Raw genomic sequence first — 22,647 nt, forward strand, 5'->3', positions numbered from 1 at the left:
CCAGGTTCTGTTCGAGTTGGCCTGATTGCACTGAAGCTGGGCATGATGCCCTTGTGGACCAAGGACGGTAAAGAGCATGTGGTCACGTTACTGCAGGTAAAGAGCCGGCCCACCGTCCCTGGTTGCAGTTGAGTCCGGCTCTTAGCTGAGCCCCAGCTGTGTCATTTGGAGGACTGTCCCTCATTTATAAAAGCTGATATGAGCCTGGACCTGACTCAAAGGCACATTCATGTCAGGCATCTAAGACATTTAAGGTGGTTCATTTCCAGTGAATGTTGCCTAGAGTTGTCTTCATCGTTGTCGCAGAAGGACGACTGGTACCATTGAGAGCTCATTGCTCCCCGCCTCCCTTTGAGCTCTGTTAACGTTTGGGCTTCATGTGCCGGCTGGACAGGCGCTGAGGAGCTGAGCGCAGTGCACTTCAGTGCTGCAGGTACTAGCAGGCAAGGAGGGTCTGCGTGATCAGGCTGTGACTGTCACCACAGATCTCTCAGGGACTTGTGGAGTGTTCTGACCTTCTCCCGTGCTGTTTATTGCCTCTGAGAACCTCAGAGAGTTGACTCTGAATTGGTTCCAACTTGAGAGAACATAACACGGCCACGTTGGAAATTGTTCCCACTCCTGGTAACATTGAGACGGCATCTTCACCCTTAAATATTATAACAAATGGGAACAGGTGGGCGCCAGGAAACATGTACCACAGGGTTTAGAACAGTCTTGCTCTTAACCCCACCTCACCATCCGCCTGCAGTCGGCTGGGAAAATGAATGCTGACCTGGTCACTTGATGAGGTGCCTGACGAGGAGGGGCCGCTGAGAGCCGCACACAGCAGTGCGGGTGGACCTCACAGACAGAGCTCCGAGTCCAGTCGGCCACGAGTCCAGTCGGCCACGCACAGCAGTGCGGGTGGACTTTACAGATAGAATTCCCAGTCGGCTTCCACAGAGCTCACAGCAGGCAGCACCAGCCTACATTATCGTGTCGTCCTTTCCAAGGTGGAAATCCTAGTGAAAGTGAGCAAATTAGTACCGTACCTGTCGGGGTGATGCTTCTCTTCAGGGCGTTTCTCAGACCAGGGCACCCCAGCAGCTCCCAGAGGGCGTGTGAAGCACTGGTTCTTGACTCGTTGGGCCTGCACTGCAGCCCGAGGATCTGTGTTCTCACACAGTTCCCAGCTTGTTGCTGTCTGGGACGCTCCTCCATCACCACAGCTTACAGACCCTTGGCTCACTGTCCACTTACATTGTATCCATTTGTTCTGCATGTGTTGTGGTTGACACATTAGACTGTGCTTGCTGTTAGCTAGAGATGACGGGGATTCCAAACTGTCCTGGGCCCTCGGTTTGGTTGGTGGCAATCTTGTTGGTGCTTAATTTCTTCTGACCTTTTTGTTTCTGTTCTGCTTCATTTTAGGTACAAGACTGCCATGTCTTAAAATACACACCAAAGGAGAGTCACAACGGGAAGACGGCCGCACTGACCGTTGGGGGGAAGACGGCGTCGCCCTTCCATGTGAGAATGCCCTTCCCTTCGCTCTTGCGACCCGACTGCCTCACTTTCCGATTGAAATTCTTTTCCTTTCTGAGACTAACCTTCACCATAGGTTTGGCCTGAGTGGGGTGGATTGACACGGTGACTGCAGCACCAGAGGGTGTCGGATGAGGAGCAAGACGCAGGATAGGTCAGGGCTCAGGCCTGGTGTTCATGTGGTCACTGTGGGCCGGCTGGCCTTGACAGCAGCGTGAGGACTGGTGTGCACAGAGGCCACAGTCCAGCAGAGCCTCGCACCCAGGTGTCCACACCACTGGGGGTTTGTTTTCAGGCCGCTCTCAAGTCTCTGGGACAAGAACTTCACCTGCCCCATGTGCACTGTTCACCCACATTAAAAGCGGGGATTCAGTGAATGTGCTTGTTGGGACGCCCAGATGAAATCTTTCAGATGTACCAGTTATGTCGGCACTCAGGAGATGATAACCAGATAATCCCAGACATTGCCTTCAAGTCGGCTCTGGCTCGAGCCCCCTGTGACGGTGACGCTGCCCGAGGGTCTCCACCATCGTCCCTGTGACAGTGACACTGCCCGAGGGTCTCCACCATGGTCCCCGTGACAGTGACGCTGCCTGAGGGTCTCCCCCGTGGTCCCTGTGACACTGACACTGCCCGAGGGTCTCCACCATCGTCCCTGTGACACTGACACTGCCCGAGGGTCTCCACCATCGTCCCTGTGACACTGACACTGCCCGAGGGTCTCCACCGTGGTCCCCGTGACAGTGACACTGCCCGAGGGTCTCCACCATGGTCCCCGTGACAGTGACGCTGCCCGAGGGTCTCCACCGTGGTCCCCGTGACAGTGACACTGCCCGAGGCTCTCCACCATGGTCCCCGTGACAGTGACGCTGCCCGAGGGTCTCCCCCGTGGTCCCTGTGACACTGACACTGCCCGAGGGTCTCCACCGTGGTCCCTGTGACACTGACACTGCCCGAGGGTCTCCCCCGTGGTCCCTGTGACACTGACAGTGCCCAAGGGTCTCCACCATCGTCCCTGTGACACTGACACTGCCCGAGGGTCTCCACCATCATCCCTGTGACACTGACACTGCCCGAGGGTCTCCCCCGTGGTCCCTGTGACAGTGATGCTGCCCGAGGGTCTCCACTGTGGTCTGGCAGCCGACAGCCACAGGTTCACTGCTCGGGGCCTAGTGGGTTTCAGCAGTTGATCCTGGGCTTAGCCGCTGAGCTCACTGTTCAAGACCAGGTAATAACGTGAGAGTCTCATTGTCCTGTACCCTCAGTGTGGTTGACGTTGGTTACTACTGCTGTGTAGTAGGTTTTTGTTGTTTGTTTTTTTCCTTTTTTTTTTTTTCAGTTACTTTCTTATAATCCATGGTGCTGTTGGTAATTTTATTATTGTTCCAGCCCATTTTTATGAAACTCTCACTTTATGATTAATGAGGCATCAGTAAAGCGAGAAATGACCTGAAGGAAGAATGGACTCCTCCCATGTGATGAACTGCCTCTGAAAGCCTGCCTCAGCTATGGGTCGAGGGTACACGACGACAGCATCTGTACTCGACAGGTGTGCTGCCTGGAACCTTTTTAGAATGCCCAAGAGCAGGTGCCACAGCTGAGAGCTAGAGTGCCTGACCCAGCCCGTCGTAGGTGCGGTGGCTTCATGTGAAAGCCGGACAGCAGATAAGGAAACAGAAGGTGAGTCGATGCCTTGGAGCCGTGCTGGCGAAGAACCTTCTGCAGATTGCTGAAAGAACGCACACCTGTCTCAGAAGACTCGCAGCCAGAGCGCTCCTGGACGCAAGATGGCGGGCTCCGTGTCACCTTGGACCTGTGGTCAGGAGAGGCCAGTCGCCAGTAACCGGCAGCGTGTTTGGTAAAAATTAGAGGACAGGCAAAACCTAGAAGGACCCGCAGCACGATGGGCTGAGGCAGTGGCTGCAGCGAAGGGCACTCACCTCCTGAAGGTGGAGGACGCCCAGCGGCAGTCCGTCCGTCCGTCATGCAGAGGCTGGCTGCGGGTCAGCGCTGACTCAGCACGCACCTGTGAAGGTGGCAGGCACCTGTCCATTGGTCTGAGGCTCACTGTGGGTCAGCACTGGCTCAGTGGGCACTCACCTGTGAAGGTGGCGGGCACCTGGCAGCAGTCCGTCCATCGGGCTGAGGCTCACTGCGGGTCAGTGCTGGCTCAGTGGCGCCTGACATCAATCTACTGCTCTTTTCTCAGTCCGAAAGGACTCCCAAGGAGCCAGGCATTTCCTGAGCTCACTGCCAACCCACAGAGCACTCCTCTAATTTGATTTCTTCGAGAGAGAAATCTCGGTCCCTAAACGTTTATTGTATTGCTATGGCAATGCATTAGAATAGGGTCGGGGTGGGGGGCTTGTTTATATTTTTGTTTTAATCTCACAGATTTTATGCCTCCCAGAAAGACGACTTGCTATTTTGTTGCCTTTATAAACAGAAACTGAATCCTCCTTGGTATTTTTGAATAAAGAAGTGAAGAGGCCTTGATAGTTGATTAAATCAGTTCATCCTAGGAGCAGAGAAGCGTCTTCATTGTGAGAAGATAATTGTGACGAACTTTGACGAGGGGGGTGCAGGCTCACAGATGGGACCATCCAAGTGTGACAGTGCTGTCAGCCTTCTGATTGCCTTCTGAAAGGGTTTCCATGGAAGTTAAAACAAGACGAGGAGGGAAGAAAAACACTACTGTGCTAGCCTGCCGCAGACCCGGCTCAGCACAGACATTTGGGGTTTCTCCTGGCGGGAACCTGATCAGCTTTCTCATATTTTTTTGCAAGAAAATGAAGGTACCTGGCTTTGCTGCCATTGAAAGGTACGAAGAAACGGATGCAGTCTTGGTCCCACTTGTTTCTCGGATTCTGGATACTTGGTCAGCATAGCCGTCTGTCCGCCTGCCTTGTGTTTCAGGAAGCCTTTTCTCAGAAGCCTTGGGGCATATTTAACCAAGATACTAAACAGAAGTGTACTTTTTAAATGATCAGGCGCAATGTGTGAATGTCAGTGCTGTTCTCCAGTTCGACCCGGCTCAGCGCTGACCCTCCAGCAGGTTTTCAGAGGCGGCTGAACCACATGAGAGGAGGTGCCATCCTCCCACGGAGCAGCCCGTGGAGTGGAACCACGTGCTTCTGACTTGGCCACCAGTGTGTGGCGAGAGTGAAATTTGGAGTTAAGTTCCAAATGTTGAAAAATCTCCATTTGGTACAGATACCAGAGAATTTCAGAAGCTTTAAAATGAGCCGTGTGTGTGTGTGTGTGTGTGTGTGTGTGTGTAAGCAGTGTGACAGCAGGTGAGGAGTGTGTGTGTGTGAGGAGTGTGTGTGTGTAAGCAGTGTGACAGCAGGTGAGGAGTGTGTGTGTGTGTAAGCAGTGTGACAGCAGGTGAGGAGTGTGTGTGTGTAAGCAGTGTGACAGGTGAGGAGTGTGTGTGTGAGAAAGCAGTGTGACAGCAGGTGAGGAGTGTGTGTGTGAAAGTGTGACAGCAGGTGAGGAGTGTGTGTGTGCAGTGTGACAGCAGGTGAGTGTGTGTGTGTGAGAGAGACAGCAGGTGAGGAGTGTGTGTGTGAGTGTGACAGCAGGTGAGTGTGTGTGTGTGAGTGTGACAGCAGGTGAGGAGTGTGTGAGTGTGTAAGCAGTGTGAGTGACAGCAGGTGAGGAGTGTGTGAGTGTGTAAGCAGTGTGTGACAGCAGGTGAGGAGTGTGTGAGTGTGTAAGCAGTGTGAGTGTGACAGCAGGTGAGGAGTGTGTGTGAGAAAGCAGTGTGACAGCAGGTGAGGAGAGTGTGTGTGTGTGTGTGTGTGTGTGTGAGTGTGACAGCAGGTGAGGAGGAGTAGGCCCTTGCTCACAGGGATGGTTGTGAATTAGGGGTCGGCATGTGGGACATGGGGTCAGAGAGAGTGGACTGAGTTCACAGTGGCGCCCCTTGAGGCTGGGCGTCCAGGGCAGGGCTTCTCAGCTCTGGTTGTGCAGACACACCCGCTGCCCCCACTGGATTCTGGTCTAGTCCCGGAGGTGGACTTTCTCTGTGTAGACAGTGTCGTGTGCCCTCCAGGGTGTTGTTCGAGATAGTTGATCCTACGGGAGGTGGAGCCCATCCTTCTGCTGAGCAGCTGGTTGGCTAGAACCGCGTGCCTTTTGTAGTGCATTGAAGCGCCTTACCACCAGAGCTGATCCAGATGTGCCCGATGTCAGGCTGGTTTGAGGCAGCTTCAAGTCTCTAGGTGTTACATGCACGCCGGTCAGCCAGGCCCATTCAGAGCTGCGTCAGAGGAAAGGTCCAGCCTTCAGCTTATGGACAGTGAACCCCTTGGAAGCCTGGAAGGGGCAGGTCTCTTCGTCTCTCACTTGAGTGGTCAGGAGTTGGGATCAACTCAGGAGCCAGCGTTTGTTCCCATGGGCGTTGATTATGGGTCCAAGTAAAATCAAGTCATTGATTTCAGGTTTTCCCCATCTATCTCATTTTAATAAAAAAGATGCTCCAGCAGAGTGGAAATTAGCAAACAGCATCCTGGAAAGGGTTAAACCTGGCTGCTCCTTGGAGGCAAGGATTCTGAGGCTCCGTCTAACATACTTTGGACATGTAAGGAGGGACTGACCGGTCCTTGGAGAGGGACATTATGCTTGGGAGGGTGGAGGGACAGCACAGGATAAAATGGATTGACACAGTAATTGGTGTCATGAGGGTGGTGTGTCCGAGACAAGACTGGCCCTCAGGAGGACAGCACGGTCAGGTAATACGTGTACAGTCGCTATGAGTCGGGGTCGACTTGATGGCACATAACAGGAACAACAATCTTGACGTTGCCTGTTGGTTCAGTAGTGAGGATTTTTTTTTCCCTGGGTGTTGAGATGTAATCTGTATTGAACACTGTCCTCTTCGGTCTTCTGCAGTCAGTGCTTCAAGTCTTTGTCGGTTTTTTTGTTTTGTTTGGTTTTTTCCATCTGCATAACACAGGCTGTTGATGTGTCTTCCTGTAATCCATATGCCACATTGTCTTATAGTCCAGCTTCTCGAATGCTTTGCTCAGCATACAGATTGACTAAGTATGGAGAAAGGATTCAAGCTGAAAGCACACCTTTCTTGATTTTTAAACCATGCAGTGTTCCTTGTTCTGTGGGGACAGCAGCTTCTTGGTCTCTGTAGATTTCCCCTGAACACAATTCAGTGTTCTGGGATTCCCATCACTCTCCATCTTGGCCATAACTTGTTATGACTCATACAGTCAGATGCCTCTGAGTCATCATTAAACATGAGTAAACGTCTTTCTGGGATTCTCTCCTTTCAGCCAAGTTCAATCTGACGTCAGCACATGCCTGGTGCCATGGCCTCTTCTGAATCCAGCTTGAATTTCTAGCAGTTCCTGTCAGAGTACTGTTTTAGCCATTTTTAATACAATCTTCTTTAAAATAAGAGTTTGCTTGTGTGCGATATTAATGATTGTGGGTATATGCCATCGAGTCACTTGCAACTCATAAAGACCCAATGTACAACAGCCTTGAAACCTACTCTATCCTATGCCACCTTTATTGTCGCTGACACACCTACCCTCATTACCCCAGTCACTGTGTCAGTCTATCTCATCGTTTCCCTCTCTCTCCATCCCTCTACCCTTCCAAGCATGACGTCCCTCTCCAAAGACCCGATCCTTCCTTGCAACATGACCAAAGTATGGAGCAAGCTGGTTTCACTCTCTCTAGGATGTTTGTTGTTCTGACAGAACATGATATAGTCAGTACTCTTCTCCTGCACCACAGCTCAAAGGCATCCATTCTGTCCTCCCTAGTCATTGTCCAGCTCACTGACGCATAGCAAGCAATTGTGAAGACTATGGCCTGGATCAGGCGCACCTTAGTCTCCAGACTGACATCATTGTTACTGTTTAATAATTCCCACACTGTGTTAGGTCACCTGTTTGTTTGGAGTGTGCGTAAATCCATCAGTTGACAGGTAACTTGTGGATTTCCTAGGGCAGCCTGATGAGCGTGTCCAGGGCTGCTGTGCTGGTTGAGACATGGCACTTGGTATTCCATCATTTCCTGCCCCCTTATTTTTGCCAGTGCTTCCAGTGCAGCTTGACCTTCCTCCGTCTTTGCCACTGGTTTCCCGTCATATCCTGCTTCCTGAGAGGGTTTCGGTATTGAGCAGTTCTTTTCACACAGTGACTTTCTGTGGTCCTTGTGACCCTCCCTGCACCTCCCAGGACCTGGCCGATGGGTTCCTTCGGGGTTACGTCTCAAGACCTGAGTTTGTTCTTCAGTTCATGCAGCCTGAGAAATGCCGAGAGACTTCTTCTGTGTTGGTCTTCTGACTCCCACCCTTGAAGCAGTTTATGATATTTTGCTTTGTCTTATCGGGCTGAGCTAGCCTTTGACATTTTCTTTACCAAACATTCTTTTGGCTTCTTTTCATTCCAGTGCAAGTTGCAGTCTCTTTTAGCATTTCTTTTGGACATTGGAAGAACAGTGCTCATGTGTTGCTGAAGGTTGGGCCTTCCGTCGTCAGCCCTTCAGGTGGGCTGCACGCAGGCTGCACTGGGGAGGCGCTGCAGACCCAGAATGACCCAGGCGGAGTGAGGCGGCCGATGGCCATACGATTTCCGAAGCCTGTTGTCTCAGAAGTGGATGGTCAGTCTTGCTTACTCGGCAGAAAGTTCTGCTAAAAGCTGTCCACCGTGTCCGCAGGCTGCCGCTGTCCTGGGCTCTGACTCCACTGGGTAGCTGGTCAGGATGGCTGGGCAGTGCTGTCCACGGCCCTGTGGCCCTCCTCTCCTTACTCAGTGTCCCCGTTTATTCCTTTCCTTCAGTCAGAGTTTGAAGTGGCTCCTTGTTGTCTGTTGAACTGTGACTTGAAGTGTTCCTGGCCCTCTGTTACCTTGCTTATGTTGTAGGGGTTCTTCTCGGGCGTCACTGTGCCCACCTTCAGCATGAAGTAGTTAGAGAGGTGAGGCACTCCTCCCAGTGATCTTCACGAAAGAATTCGGATGACAATCTCCCAGCGGGGAGTGAGACAGGAATTTAGGAGGATCCCCCTGCCAGCATCCAAATACTACAGAAACCTCAATTATCAGTTCATTAATCTTGCTAGAGTGTTTTTCTTCTGGACCGGCCCTCCCTCAGGTGCACCTGGAGGGGAGGCTCAGCGCTGCGTGTGCTTGTGGTTTGACTGGAGGCCATATGAATTTGTAATTCTGAGCAGAACAGGAGACTAAAGTAAGAGATGCGGGGTCAGTAGCACATGAGAGAACATACAAGACCTTACAGAATTGAGACATGAAAATCTGCTTAGGAGAAGGTGGTCCTGTGTCAGGCATGGCTGGTAGACCTGGGCAGTAAGTGCCATGTGGGGACGTGACCGGAACTGCGCTTTCAGAGAGGACATGTCTAGTTAAGGTGGACCCAAGGAGGTGAGAGGGGACACCACAGCCTCTTGATCCAGGAAAGGGGGTTCCCGTTCTCCCTGTCATGGTGTACCAGAGGGAAGGAATGTGGCAGTGTGGTCGAAGGGTATGCGCACTGGGAACCGTTACACTTTGTTGTTGGTGGTGTTATGTGCCGTCGAGTTGCCTGTGACTCATAGTTACACTTTAGTATTTTAAAATATTGTTGCTGCAGCGCATTTGTATACTGATGGAACCTTTCAAAAGGGGGAAATTGATGATCCAGAAATAAATGAGGACAGTTTTAGACTTTACTGACAGGTGAGAGGACGAGGCAAATCAGGACACAAGTTTGGCTTTAAGAAGAGCATCTGTCAACATGATCCGAACCCTCGTTTCACGTGAGGGCACTTTTTTGAAGTCCTGATTCTTAGCTCGGCATTGGTCTTTCCTAAAAGCTGGGATTGGATGGAGCAGGGCCCACGCTTCTTCATAAGGTTCCACCAGTAAGGCAGCCTGAGTGTGTCGTGCTCACAGTTCTCTGTGGGATTTTTTTCCCCTCATAGGAAGAGGCAGCCTGTTCGGCTGAGACTGGAGTGCTCACAGTTCTTTGTAAGGTTCCCCACCATAAGAGGCAGGCTGTTCAGCTGAGATTGAAGTGCTCACTCTTCATCAAGATTCCCCACTGTAAGAGGCAGCATGATCAGCTGAGAACGAGGTGCTATAGGTCTTTGTAAGGTTAACCCCGGTAAAAGGCAGCCTGATGAGCTGAGACTGAATTCCCCTCCCAGTAAGAGGTAGTATTATCAGCTGGATGAGGAGGAAGGAGTGATGCTGGGGTTTGCAGAATACGGATCTGCCTGGAGAGTGGGGAAGGGGTTGGAGCCGGGAGCTGGATGTCATCTGCGTCGTATTTAAGGCTGTCTGACGTTTGTGAGTATGCATTTTAGTGGGACCACCATGTTTTCTTGCACATGTTAATAAGTGGAGTAAGGTCTTCTACTCCGGGAGCTTGGGCTGAGGGCGCAGGGACCACTGTACTGCAGGCCTGGGAGAGAAGAGGATACCTTGAGGGATGTACGGAGGTGAGGGGGGCTCTGCAGAGGGGGTGAGCACCTGTTAAGGTGGTGAATAACTCACAGTATCTTGAGAGTGGTGGGGTACAGACAGCTCACAGCTTCGCACAGTCTCCAGGGCAAAGTGGTGCGAGTTTGGGGCGTTCACGTGCTTGAAGGAGGCAAGGAGAAGGGCAGGTTCCTCCTCAGTTCTAACGTTAGCTGCTGTTTGCCATAGACATTCAGCAGAGATGAAGAAATACAGGGACAGCTACCCTGAAATCCATCAGTTATGATGGTGTTTTCGAAGAAGACTTAATGACTTGTGGAAGAGTTATGGGACATTGTCTAAAAAAGGGAAAGAAAAGATGAAAGCTTTGTATATATGATCTCTGTTGTGTTAAGTGTGTGACGGACACACCATTAAAAGGTCGTGCTGCTTCAGGTGATTCCCGTTGTACTTCTGTATGTTCCCTGCAGGGAAAATGTGTGATTTTTAAATCATTCTTAAAAGGACTGATAGAAAATGTCACAATAGCAAACTAACAAAAGCTGTGGACATCTTGGACTTTAAATCTCTGCCTGTGTTTCAGATAATTCCTTCTTCCAGCTTCTTAAAAGAGAGCTTGTTGTGTCAAAAGGTAGAAATACTTGAAGGTTTTTGGTGAGACATGACTCTCGTTCGTTTTCTTTTCCTAAAGGGGGAAGGCTTTCTCCAGATGACTGGGTTAGAGACCCTGCAGAGGATTGTCCCCTGAGCAGTAAGGCCCCTGGTTCAGGGCACTGTAGTCACTGCTCAGAGCCTCACTCCGCTTTCCTCAGGGCCGGGGTGCTCTGGGATTTGTATATATCGTGTTATTATATGTGCTGCTTTCCTGGTATCTCATGTGTTGTTTGTGCTCTTTTCTCTCTAGAAATCTCCATCCATATTGGAATTTTACCAAGAACTTGGATTACCGCCAAAACAGAAAATTAAAATCTTTAATGTCACAGAAAATGCTGTAATTAAACCAGGTAATCTGTGGTCGGGAAGAGGAGGGAAGTAAAAATACCCGATACGTGATTTGTTTACTGTCAGCCCTTTCAAAAAAGCTGAATCCAGAACACAAAGACCCAAACGTTTCTTTTTAAATAGAAAACTGTATCTGATTTAATCACTAGGGACAAACAAGTCTATTTTCTTAAGTGGGAACATTGCGGAGAATGCGTGGTTTTCCATGAGAGCGGGAGGAGCACCTTAGTTTTTAATGTAGGAGGAGTTTTGCATTTGGATGAGTTGTTGTGAATAAATGCACTTTTAAAATGCAGGGTCCAGGATTTGCAGGCCTGGGTTCTATTAAGAAGAGTTAGACTCTTAGAAGAACTATAGAAAGTGTGACGTTCAGGACAGTGAGTGACCACAGTCCCTCTGTGCATGCTCTGAAGGACTCTACTTCGTCAGAATATCAGAACGCACGATTTGATTCATTTAAATAATTCATTTTGTCCTTTTGGAACTTCAGAAAGCGCCTTAATCTCTTGAACTCATATTTTAACACTATAGTAAAAATAGATTTTAATACTTGCCATTTAAATACTTGAACTGCCTTTCTTAACATAAAATGCAGTTGCAGTTGGCCTTGCTAAGTAAGGCAACAAAGGATCAATCTTGATGTAATCTTGCATTCAAAGTATTTTTTTGAAGTGCAGGTTTTCTAACTTTTAGACAAAGCAAATGTCTCTCATTGCTGTTGAGTTGAACCACTCGTAGCCGACCCTGCGCTGGGGTTTTGTGGCTCTGAGTCGCACAGGAGGGCATGCTCGTCATTGTTCCAACAAGGCGTTCGTTGCTGGGTTTGAACCACCGAGGCGCTCTGCCCTGGGTGTGCTACGCGGCTCCTAAGGGATGAGTCACCAAAGCTCCTGGAAAGACCTGAAGTTCAGCTAGCACGTTTGTAGATGGAGTGACGCGTTCTGTTTTCTGTAGGAAGGGCGCTTTCTCAACTCGTCTGTCATGTAGCAGGTTTGTTCTGAAGCAGTTTCGCTTGGTGGTGTCAGCATCACTGGTTTTTAAAACCCTTTGTTGGTGTTCAGGATAAAGGTAAATTGAGTCTACATTAACTTGTCGGTTAAATCTGATGAAATTTTTCTTTTTTGAGGTAAAAAATTATCAAGTAGTAACAGTTTTAAGCTATTCAGTGTTGTAGAAATGAGGCCACTTTTAAATCTTCCAGGTTCCTTAATTGAGAGATCTTTCTCTACTTGCTCAAAGCCAGGTTTGGTCAAAGCTTAGAGGGTTCTGCCCACTGAAACCCGCAGAACTTTCCTGCCTGTGCTCACAGGTCGCATGTTGGCACCTGTTTGCTTTCTGATAATCTCTCGTTTGGCGGTATTAGTGGAACTGTTCTTCACTTCAGTAATGCGTTTCTTGACGCGTTCAAGGCCATCTCTTGTATGTGTGCATCCCCAGCCCCACACGTGGTAGGCACCCTAGAAGTGCTTGTTGATTAATTGCCAAAAAGTTACTGTATAAAAGATAATGAGACCCTGGTAGTGTAGTGTTACATGTTGAACTGCTGACTGCAAGGTTGGTGGTTCAAATACCCCTGCAGCCCTGAGGGAGAGCCGTGAGGTGGTCTCGTAGAGACTGGGAGCCTTGGAAACCTGCGGTGTCAGTTCCTTGCCACAGGGGTGGGGGCTGTGTCTTCATTCCATCTGCACCGGTGGTTTTTCTCTGCCAGATACCTGGGCACACGCTGGGATGTGTGTGTTGTTATGGGAACAGTACCAAGTCTGCCAGTCCGTTGGCATGTGTGAGTCTGCATGCCGTATATGCTGTCCTCAGTCATTTGCCTGCGTGCATTTCTCTGCAGTCGGTAATGAAATGTCCTGCTCTGAGGTGAGGGAGCACTGGCGGCCTAGTGGGGAGAAGCTGGACTGCAGTCACAAAGACACGCAGTCCGAATCCGCCTGCCGCTCCAAGAATGAGGGATGGGCAGCCTCTTCCCACGCGCTTTACCGCCTCTGAAGACGCACAGGAGGGTCAGCTGTGCGTCTGGTCTGACTTGACAACACATACCAACAACTCTTAGATGACCTCTCCAGTGAGTGAAGACTTGTGTCGGCTCCACCGTGTTTTTCATCCTCTCGTTTTTCTTCTCATTTGCATAACGACTGGGAAGTATCAGCCTGGGCCTTGAGCAGCAGGCCCGCTGTGCTGTCTCGGGGTCACTGTCTCGGCCGGCACCCTGTGGCCCCCACCCCTCAGTGAAGTCGGGTGGCTCCCTCCACACCAGCTTCTGTGCCCCGGCAGGTGGTTCACCCACACACAGATTAAAGCCATGCTTGTTGGTGGTTTGCCTATTTGAGTTGAGTGTTTTCTGCTGTTCATATTGCCGGAGTAAATGTCCTACCACGTTTGAGTGTGTTGGCTGGAGACCCAGGTGTGCGCTGTACTGCGCAGCCTCTGAGCTGACTAACCGCACATTCCTGTTCCTCTCATCCAGGCACTCCTCTCTACGCTGCCCATTTCCGTCCAGGACAGCATGTGGACGTCACCGCCAAAACGTAAGTCTGCACAGCGGTTCCTCATAGGTTAATAAGTAACAGGAGAGCGGTGTGGCCTTTCCAGCCCTGTGAAGAGAGAAGAAATGCCTTGTTCTACTGTCTGATGTTACTGACTCTTCTGGCTTTAAAATTGTGCTGAGTTAATTGTATGTGAAAAGTCCATATCAGGTTACAGCTTTTAAACTGAAATGTGTACTTTTTGAAATGGAGCTGAGGCATAGGTCACATTACTCAGATTCTCTGTGGGCAAGACCTACTTCTGTTTTGAAGATCAGAGGTTATGCTTTGATGGTAAAATATGCATGAGCAGTGCTGATGGAGTTCTCCTGAGGTCTCTGTGTCGGGTAGTAATTGGCTCTTCTCTCCAGCGCTAGGCAGCAGCTAAACTAGAAAACATTTTTTCTTATTTGTGATAGTGGTTGTTACCTTTTACGGTTCCCTGAAATAACTAAGAAACATTTTCAATCTGTTAAAAGCCTGTCAGAAACTGAAAGAGAAATAATGTCACTGTCAGTAGCATGACGCCCCTCAGTGTTAGATGAGATATTTTTTCCTGTAAAAGCAGAACTTTAACTATTTAAACAAGGATGCATTTTGGTAGAAATAAATATTTAATGACTATGAATAGAATATGCTGATTTTGGATCATGTTTAGAACGAGACGTGCTTGCTGTTTTTTATAGTGGTCTTTGCATCCAATTCCCTATTGGTTGAATCTAGAAAACATAAGCAGATTTAAGTAAATTGTTTGACAAATTTTACTGTGGAATAAATTAACGTAACCCTTAAGCATGTCTGTATAGCAGGTGTCCAGTCCGCATTATTGGAATTTACGTGACCTGAGACAAACAGAACCCCTTATACCCTCCTTAGCAGCCTGCTGCTACTTCTGTCTTCGTTGTTGTTACATGCCCGCAAGTCGACTACAACTCATAGCAACCCTGTGCACAGCAGCTCCGAACTCTGCTCTTTCCCAAGCCAGTCTGTCTCTGGCACACCTACCTTCATTACCCCAGTTACTATGTCAGTCCATCTCATCCAGTGTCTTCTTCTCCTGGGCTGTCCCTAGACCCTTCCAAGCATAATACCCTTCTCCAGAGACTGGACCCTCCTGTCTACAAGCTTAAAGTATGTGAGACTGAGTCTCAAATCCTTGCCTCTAAGAAGCAGCTTGGTTTCACCCTCTCCAGGACAGACCTGTTTGTTCTCTTGGCAGTCCATGTTATGTTCAATACACTTCTCCAGAACCACAACTCAAAGGCATCAGTTCTTCTTTTATCTTTGGTCATTATCCAGCTTTCTGATGCATAGCAAGTAATGGTGAAGACATGGCCTGGATCAGGCGCACCTTACTCTCTAGGTTGATGTCCTTGCTCCTCAGCACTCTGGAGAGCTCCCTGACAGCAGATTTTCCTAATGAAATTTGTCTTTTGATTTCCTGACTGCTGATGCCAAGACTTTTAAACTGTGGAATTAAGCAAGCTGAAAGTGTTTATAATCTCAGTCTCTTCTCCATCTTTTATGCTGCTGCCAGTTGGCCCAGTGGTGAGAATCTTTGTCTTCTTGATGTTGAGCTTCAATCCATATTGAAGACTACAGTCCTTGACCTTCTGCAGCAGGTGCTTCAAGCCCTCTTCAGGTTCATCAAGCAAGGCTGTGTCATTTGCATAACAGGGTGTTAATGAGTGTTCCCCCAATCCTGATACCGCATTCTTTCTCATAAAATCCAGCCTCTCGAATGATCTGTTCTGCACACAGATGGAAAGGTCTGGAGACAGGACGCATCCCTGATGTGCTCCTTTTCTGATTGTGAACCATGCAGTGTTTCCTTGTCTTGTTTTGACGACTGCCTCCTGGTTGTCAGCTGTAAATTCTGTCAATAAGATGTGTTCTTTTCTGTTTCTTCATTTTCACATGTGTCACACCAAATTTCATATTTTTAACACTGTTGTTTTTGATGTGAATTTTCCTTTGTTTTTTTGTCTCTGTTGTCATTACTGAAAACAGCAGTGGACAAATGGTGGTGGGATGAAGCCTGTGTCTCATGTGTTGTTGCTAACTTTTAGTAAAACAAAGCTTTTCTCTTTGTCGCCCGTGAAACCTTCCATTTGAATGCGCCCTATGTGCTAAGTATAGATGCGTGAGCTCCCACCTCTTATTTTCCTTCTGCGCTGACAGAGCAGGAGAATAGATACCTGTACCACCCGGGGAGCAACAGGTGCACCTGCCTCTCTGATCGGAACCACACTCATAATTAGCCATGCCATCTGGGTTCATCCTATTGTTAAAAGGTTATTTACTGAAGAGGTTCCCATTGTGCACAGTGTAACAACATGGTGTATTTTAAAGCTAGATTGAAAAACAATCTATAATTAGTCGACAGATAATTAGAGCTTTCAGGATACTGCTTTCATCTTATAAGCACTTAATTTTGCAGTGAGCTGATTTCTCTTCTCTCCTTACCTGGCCTGCGTTTTCTCTGTACACGCTGTCACTGTCTCTGAGTAGGAGACGGATCCATCAGAGAACTCGGGCGGTGTTGGTCAGCTTGCTGCCAACAGTGGCCGGCAGTAGGTAGGACATGGTGTTTTAAAGAGCGACGTGTGTGTCACATTAGTGTTGTCTCCACCCTCGCCTTTTCCTTTGAAATGTGGTTTATTTATCAGATGTTCCCACGTCTTAAATTCCTAAGACTCTTTAGGTGTTTTGCCTCTTACTCTTTTTAAAAGCATGATCTCAGATTCCCTGTTGAGGAAACGTAAAAACCTGAAGTAGAATGTCAGTTCCGTGTTGGTCATCTACACTGCCTTCCTGCCTTCGCCCTTAGTAGAGGTGGTTTTCATGAATTTACTGCTTTTCCTTCTTTTATAAATGGCTTGAGACATTTATTATTTTTGTTTATTGTTAAACTTTTTAAAATAATACCTTGTTTTGTTACGGTGGAGAGCACCCTGTGATCTAGTGGAAGGCGGGAAGAACTTGCCTTCGGGTCTGTGACGTGTCCAGTGCCGGCCTGAGGCTTTTGTCTCCTCATCTGGACTGGACCTTGAGGGAGCCCAGGGCCGTGGTTAGCAGGGACTTGTTCTGGTAACCGGCGGCTGGCTCACCTCTGGACGTTCACATCCATCAGCTGCTCTTTGGGAGAAAGATGGGCAGTCTCTTCCTGTGCTGGGTCCAGCCTCTGAAAACTCACCAGAGGGTCAGTGACTCGGTTCAGACTCAGGGCCATGAATTACTGATCACATTTGACATTCAGAGACAAACTTTAGTAATGCTCGGACCTTAGAAAGTTCCTCTGTTTAGCAGAATTTTAAAATAAACTCACATAATTAAAATTGTAAAGAATCAGACTTTTCAGATTTCTGCTCTTTCCGCCGTTAGTTTCCTGTGCAAACCTTGAGGCTGAGAGCCACGGTCACGGCTGTAAGTCTATGAGTGCACTCAGCGCGTCACTGATTGGCTCTGTAGGAGCGTAGGGGTGCGGTCACTGTGAGGCAGAGGCCCCCAACCGCAGTAGGTGTGGATTTGGGGTGTCTCTCAACCACTGAGTGCTGTGTGACACTGTGACCTAAGTGTAGAGCCTTTAAACAGTGAGCACAGTCACCCTAAGTTCTGGAGGTCAGAGTTCACCCTGCAGCCGCCTCGAGCGTTCCTTGTTCGTTCTCTCACAGGCGATAATCAAAGTTTGTTGCCCAAAGCTGATGTAATCTCATGTCCAAGCTCCAGAATGGAGCTGTTCGTAGGCTGTAATCCAAAACAGTCTTTGGCTGGAGACATCCTGTGTGTGGGCCCTGCCCGTGACAGCTTACAGTGACAGAGTCGGGTGCCTTCAGCCCCTGGTTGGTGACAAAGCACGAGACAGAAGCCAGCCCTTTGTGTCTTGGTCTCTGAGCTGACGTCTCATCACTTTGCCGCCTTCTTCATAGAAGCTGATTGCTTCGATCTTCTCCAAACACTGGCTGCACAAGAGCAGAGACTAAACCTTCATCATGGATGACATCTCAGCCTCAAGAAGACGCTGGACAGTCAAGCTAGGTGGAGAAAAGAGTGAAGCTCATCTGTGGACCTACCGTCAGCATGCAGAGCAGCCGTGCTCAGGAAATCAGAAGACCGATTTCCCTGAGAAGATCTGCTCTCGGTGTTCTCTCCAGAGTGCTAACGCCGGGATGTCAGCTTAAAGATGAAGTTGTGTCCAGTCCCAACGGGGTCTTTTTCCATTACTTCCTCTGCATCTGACAGTTGGATGTTTAGGAAGGCGAGAAGAGAATCGATGGCTTTGAGTTGTGACGTGGTGAAGAGCATTGAACGGACTCTCTAAAGGACAGACAGACCTGTCTTGAAGGAAGGGCATCCAGAGCTCCTCGGAGGCTGGTCAGAGGGGAGCTTCTCACTTACTGTGTTGTTGGGAGGAACCGGCCCTTGGAGGACGTGAGACACTACAGAGCAGGAAAGACGGCAGCTGCATCTCAACGTCAGGAAGACGAGAGTCCTCACCACCGCACTGATGCTTGGAGAAAAGGGTGAAACTGTCAGCTAGTTCATCTTACTTGAACCCACACTCAGCACCCATGGTAACAGCAGTCTGGAGACGTATTATATTGGACTGCTAGGCTGTCAGGGGTCTCTCCACATTACCGAGAGGCATTTGAAAACTAAAGTGAATAAGGATGAAAATTGATACCTTCAAATTCTGGTGCTGGAGAAGAGTGCTGACCATCCCGTGGATGGCCAAGAGGACAGATAGGTCTTGGAGAAGGTGCAGCCGCGGTGCTTCTTGGAGGCAAGGGTGGTAAGGCTTCATCTCACATACTCTGGGCATGCTGCTAGGAGAGACTCTCCCTTGGAGACGGACATCATGATCGCCAACGGAGAGGCTCAGCAGAAGAGAAGACACTGCACGAGACTGATACCACATGGGGACGGCCGTACTGACCGGTACCACCTTCACAGAGGGGACTGTCCATAGCATGAAAACCACAAACCCAGGTCCTAGGAGCTCAGACACATTCTCATGCTGCTGGGCCTCTTTCTACCCATCTCAGCACTAATCTTACTGCATTACTCGTCGAGAATCTAATGCAGCCGCTCACAGACACACAGAGCCATGTTGGGGAAGTCCAGGCCCGTCACAGAATACAGTCAGCACAGCTTCAGAAATGTGCTCACCAGCACCTCAGCCCTGAGCCTCACGGCTTTAGGCCAGTGTCACAGAGTTCTCAGTCCTGCCAGGATTGCCTCCCCACCCCCACCATGTGTCCAGCAGACTTGGGCCAAGGCTCTTAGCTTAGGTCTGGTTCTGTCCAGGGGTGGTAGTCCCAAGATCAGCTCCATCTCACGTCCAAGGTCATGGCTGCTGCTGCTAAGTCTAGTAGGAATGTCCCGTCCTGAAGGATGTCCACTGTGTGCATACTTGTCCTTTTCTGGTGGTGAGAGACACTCGGCTGCTGGATAGCTCGGTTTGATGGTGAGATTGGCCAGTCCCCTGTGGATAGGCTGACACGCCCTGCGCACCTATTCCCACCCATCTTTGATAAGGCAAAGTCAAGTTCAGTGGCTAAGAAAGTGACTGCAGCAGTGGGCTCGTATGTCCGATAGTGAGGCACAGGACAGGACGGGGTCCCGGCTGCTGGTCATGGGGTGGTTATGAGTCACACTCGACAAGCGTCTAGCAACAGCAGTCCTTGGAGAGACACATTCATGCTGAGACAAGTAGAGGGTGAGAGAAAGGAAGACCTCCACCAGGTGGTTACGCAGTGACCGCCCAGGGGCTCCCGGGTGTCAGAGATGGTGAGGACGGCACAGCGTAGGACACGGTTCACACCTGCCTGTCACAGGGTTGCTGCACTTAACGACAATTACCCAAATACAAAAGCATGAGCGTGCAGGTCTGAGGATCTTTGAGGGCAGCCGCCGCAGCTGTTAGGAGTGTTCTGGAACTTTGAGAACTTTCCAGTGTTTGCCATGTTGTCTTCATGGAACGCTGGTTGATACAACTTCTGTTCAGATGGAACTCCTGGGCTTTGCTTGCTGCTTCCTGGCTCGGTGAACTGACCTTTTCTCTAGAATGAAACTGCAGGCAGGGCTGCAACCTGGACAGAGATGGAGGGATTTTGACAAGTGTGCTTACATGGCCATTTCTGGTTATTCAGATAAGAAGCTTTGCTAAAACTCTGAGGTAACATCAGGAAAGTGTACAATTAGGAATATTTTAGGCTCTGTTCATTATGTAAACTCTGATGTTTGTTTTATTCCAGGATTGGTAAAGGCTTCCAAGGGGTCATGAAAAGATGGGGATTTAAAGGCCAGCCTGCGACTCATGGTCAAACGAAAACCCACAGGAGACCTGGAGCGATTTCCACTGGAGTGAGTACCGCAGAGCAGTGCCCTTCCTCGCTCTCGGCTTCCGGACACGCGGCTCCTGGAGGCCGGGAGTCTCCCTGAGGGCAGGCCCTCTCCTCTCAGGTGGACCACGTTGGTCCTGACACTGGTCTGCTCTCTTCCCATGCCCTGCGGGTCCCCCTACACTCACGTCTGATGCAGAAGTGCTCTCCTGAGTCCTTCGCAGATTGGTTTTCAAATCGAAGGAGATAGTCTCAAAAGGCAACCACCTGATAAGGAGGAATGGAGAGGGAAGGAGGCAGTGTAGGAAACAGGCAGACCCTTCTGTTTGTGGAGCCGTGTTGGGCAGCGGTACCGTGGACAGAGCCTGGGGAGTCCCGCGCTTCGAGCATCAGTCAGTTAAGGTCAAGTACAGAAGTCAGTAATGCGTTCTGCTGCTCACAGGGGACAGAAATGCTGTAAAGCTGCCTTGATTTGCTCATTTCTCACCTCACGCATCGTGTTACCCTCATACTAAAGCTAAGGTGTCGGGTCACTTGTACTTGGACGCCTCTTCCCTTTGCTGATTGTGCTGTGACATAAACAGACCCCAGGGGAGGCTCACAGGTCTTGTTAAAATGTGGCCCTGATTCCGCAAAGCTTGTGTGGAAATACTAATTGTCACCAGGCAGTGCATCTGGTGAAGCAGTGTAACGCCCAGGTGTTACCAGCCGAGATCCGGGTGGGTTCAGGGTGGTGTGCCGGAGACACGCCCTAGCTTGATGGGATGTTATCTGGGAAAGCAGGCTCAGTGCCAACCCCTCGGGAGCCTACGTGGAACTGAGAAGCCCTTCCTGGCCCTGTGGCCCGTCCCCACTGTGCTCGACCTCTTGTCACGTGTCCATCTCACGGACGTCTTTTCCACTGACCCCGCTACTTCTCCAGCTGCCCAGGAGGGTTCCTACAGTTGCACAGCTTTATGTCCTTGGGGTCACTGTGCGGAACCAGCAGGCAGTCCTTGGGGGTCATGGGGGGATCCCAGAGATGGTCCTTGGGGGGGGCCACTGTTGGGGATCCCTTAGAGGGTCCTTGAAAATCACTGGGGGATCCAGCAGGGGGTTTGGGGGTCACTGTGAGTTGGCATCTCCTGCATGGCCACGCTGTGGGTCTCCTCCCTGAGGGGCTAAGAGGAGATGAGTGATGAGGGGCGCAGGGTGCTTGTGAGGAAGTAGAGAGTGACTGCTTAAAACTAAACACAGGAAAACTCTCACCTCGTGAGGTGTTCTCTTCATTGTTGGTGTAACTAACCCGTGAAGGATTAGCCAGCAAGTGCCTTCATCATCCTAACAGGCTGTGTTTAAGGACTGTCGCTTTTTTGGGACAGGGCAGTGTTAGTCCTATTTTAATATTGTAATTTGTAATAACAGGAAGCTCCGGTGGCCTAGTTGTAAAAAAGTCTGCTGCAGTCCCACTGGCACATGGTTCAAATCCACCAGTTTCCCAACAGAAAAGAGATGGACAGTCTCCTCTGAAAACCCGCGGGAGGGAGGGTCACTCGGGTCAGTTCTGACTCGGTGACACACAGCAGCAGTCTGTAATAATAGGTGCCGTGCTGATCGCATGTGAGTGCAGGGTGAGCTTCAGACGGTCCGAAGCTGTTTGGTCTCTGCATTCAGGTAGCTAGTCCTGTCCTTGAGTCCTGACCACGGAAAGTGCTAAGGTTGAGGGGGATGTGGCCCTTCTGCAGTGGCGGTGGGGTCCGTGGGTCACTGTGGAAGACAGATGGTGGGGGGCGTGCACTTGTTAGGCTCATTGCCCTCGTTACTGAGGTTTTGGTCCAGAATCTCTTCACCTGTGTTTGTGTTGACAGTCGGTTGAGGAAGGAGGTCTCTGCAAGGGGAGAAAGCGTCTTAGCAGCTCCTGTCCATTTGGCGTTTTGATTCAGTCAGTGCTGTGCCCTCTGAACTGAGACGTGGGTGCAAGTGACTGGTTCTCTCTGTAGGATGTCGCCAGAGTCTGGCCCGGGACCAAGATGCCTGGACAGATGGGAAACCAGGATCGGACAGTGTTGGGACTGAAGGTAAGTCTCTGAAGCCACTTTTTAGGAATGGTCAAATTAAAGCCTAAACGCACAGGCGTCCGAGTGTGCATTTAGCACGTGTCTAGGTCTCCTGTGCTAGTGGTGTTGGGTGCCGTAGAGTCAGAACCGTAGAACTACTTGTTCTAATAGGTGTTCAGAGCTCTGAGGGGAGGGGAGGGGGGTGCACGTGTGCAAGCGTACCTGCCTGCGTGCTCACCTGCCTGGGTGCTGCACACCTGCCTGTGTGCGTGTCTGCCTGCATTCCTCCATGTGTTCTGCGTGCCTGCGTGTGTTCTGCACACCTGCCTATGCGCATGGCTGTGCTGCCTGGGTGCCTGCATTCCTGCATGTGTTCTACGCACCTGCCTATGTGCCTGCCTGCCTGCACGCCGTGCACCCTGTTCTAGTAGCCGCAGCAGCAGCATTAAGTGCCCGTTTGCACCCGAGCAGTGGGGTGTGCAGCCCTGCGGAAGATAAAATGCATCACCCCGCGTGCGTCAGGAGATTCCCACCCAGTGCTGCTGCATAAAACACAGACGCTGAGCGCTGTTTTCCATAATAGTGAGCAGAATTCCCTCTGGGTCCTTCTCTCTGCAGTTCCATACACACAGAGACAGTGGGGTTATGTACCAGGTTACGTGTTACTGTATGTCAGTTGTATGACAGAGGAGGGGGGAAGAGCATTAAAAGCAGAGGCTTATAAATCCAGACGCTTTCATGACACCCAGTATAGACACTT

General features: G+C 50.0%; 1 protein-coding gene across 1 annotated transcript in view; it reads left to right on the forward strand.

The window, feature by feature from the left end:
- MRPL3 (mitochondrial ribosomal protein L3) overlaps nucleotides 1-22,647 on the forward strand; it is a 33,782-nt gene that overhangs the window by 5,611 nt on the left and 5,524 nt on the right. The window contains exons 2-7 of the mRNA XM_006883319.1: nucleotides 5-96; nucleotides 1,414-1,512; nucleotides 10,879-10,978; nucleotides 13,450-13,510; nucleotides 19,765-19,873; nucleotides 21,831-21,908. Coding sequence (XP_006883381.1) covers nucleotides 43-96; nucleotides 1,414-1,512; nucleotides 10,879-10,978; nucleotides 13,450-13,510; nucleotides 19,765-19,873; nucleotides 21,831-21,908 — 501 coding nt within the window. The 5' untranslated portion in view covers nucleotides 5-42. The remainder of the gene's footprint in view (nucleotides 1-4; nucleotides 97-1,413; nucleotides 1,513-10,878; nucleotides 10,979-13,449; nucleotides 13,511-19,764; nucleotides 19,874-21,830; nucleotides 21,909-22,647) is intronic.

This window comes from Elephantulus edwardii, unplaced genomic scaffold (assembly GCF_000299155.1).
Source record: "Elephantulus edwardii isolate Elephantulus edwardi_28Jun2011 unplaced genomic scaffold, EleEdw1.0 scaffold00027, whole genome shotgun sequence".
In the NCBI taxonomy this organism is placed as follows: domain Eukaryota; kingdom Metazoa; phylum Chordata; class Mammalia; order Macroscelidea; family Macroscelididae; genus Elephantulus; species Elephantulus edwardii.